General features: G+C 41.3%; 1 protein-coding gene across 1 annotated transcript in view; it reads right to left on the bottom strand.

Moving 5' to 3' along the window:
• The window catches only part of LOC118417449, a 1637-nt gene extending 848 nt beyond the window's left edge, over window positions 1-789 (bottom strand). Inside the window, exons 1-2 of the mRNA XM_035823011.1 lie at window positions 396-789; window positions 29-107 (exon numbers count right to left, since the gene is read on the bottom strand). Of these exons, the coding sequence (XP_035678904.1) occupies window positions 29-107; window positions 396-559 (243 nt within the window). The 5' untranslated portion in view covers window positions 560-789. The remainder of the gene's footprint in view (window positions 1-28; window positions 108-395) is intronic.

The raw sequence follows: 789 nt of genomic DNA, 5'->3' as shown, positions 1-789 counted from the left end.
CAAGTACACTACATGATCCCCTCAGTACCTGGACAATAATGTTGATGGTGTCATAGTCATCCACTGATGGAGATGCCAGGATCCCAGCTTCAGTGAAGATCAGTTCTCTAACAGAATAGCAAAGCCAAGACAATATGACATTTCACATGAAAACGTCCAAAAACAACTAATTTGAACAAAACTGAAGACTGGACGAAACATGACTTTGGCAACTGAGTTGCTTTATTCTAACTGCCTCAAGCTACCCTGTCAACCCAGCATACTTTAAACAACATTATCAATGTTTTAAACATTTCTGTTAATGAACATGGCTTTTCTAAAAGCGATTATGGGCTGAAAATTGAAAGGAAAACATGAGAAATTTTGTTTTACCACGACAAACACGATCGGGTTACCTGCATTTGGTGATCTGTAGTTGAAACTTGCCGGTTGCAGGGCCGCTACTTGTGGGAGTTTTTGCTGCCTTCTTCACGGTCAAGGTGATCACACACAGCTTCTTCAGGTCAGGTAAACTCGAGAAGAACAGCAAAGCCTGTCCTGTGTGACGACTTTCCACCATTTTGCTCTGTTCGTGTCATGGAAGACAAGGTACGAATGAAATCGAAATTCCCGCCTTCTCAAAAAGACGTAGAGACGAAACCGACTTTACGCAAACTGTGACAGAAAATCTTTTGTTCGGTGACCAAAACTCTACGTTAAGATTCCCTTGCTGAATCGTATTAAAGTAAGATGAAATATCCGATGCTCACATAACTTTCGAAGCAAATCTTCTTTCTTCTCGGCACCTGT

The sequence above is a fragment of the Branchiostoma floridae genome, chromosome 6, assembly GCF_000003815.2.
Source record: "Branchiostoma floridae strain S238N-H82 chromosome 6, Bfl_VNyyK, whole genome shotgun sequence".
Taxonomy (NCBI): Eukaryota; Metazoa; Chordata; class Leptocardii; order Amphioxiformes; family Branchiostomatidae; genus Branchiostoma; species Branchiostoma floridae.
Note: the sequence above shows the minus strand (reverse complement) of the source record. Positions and strands in the feature narration are given on the sequence as shown.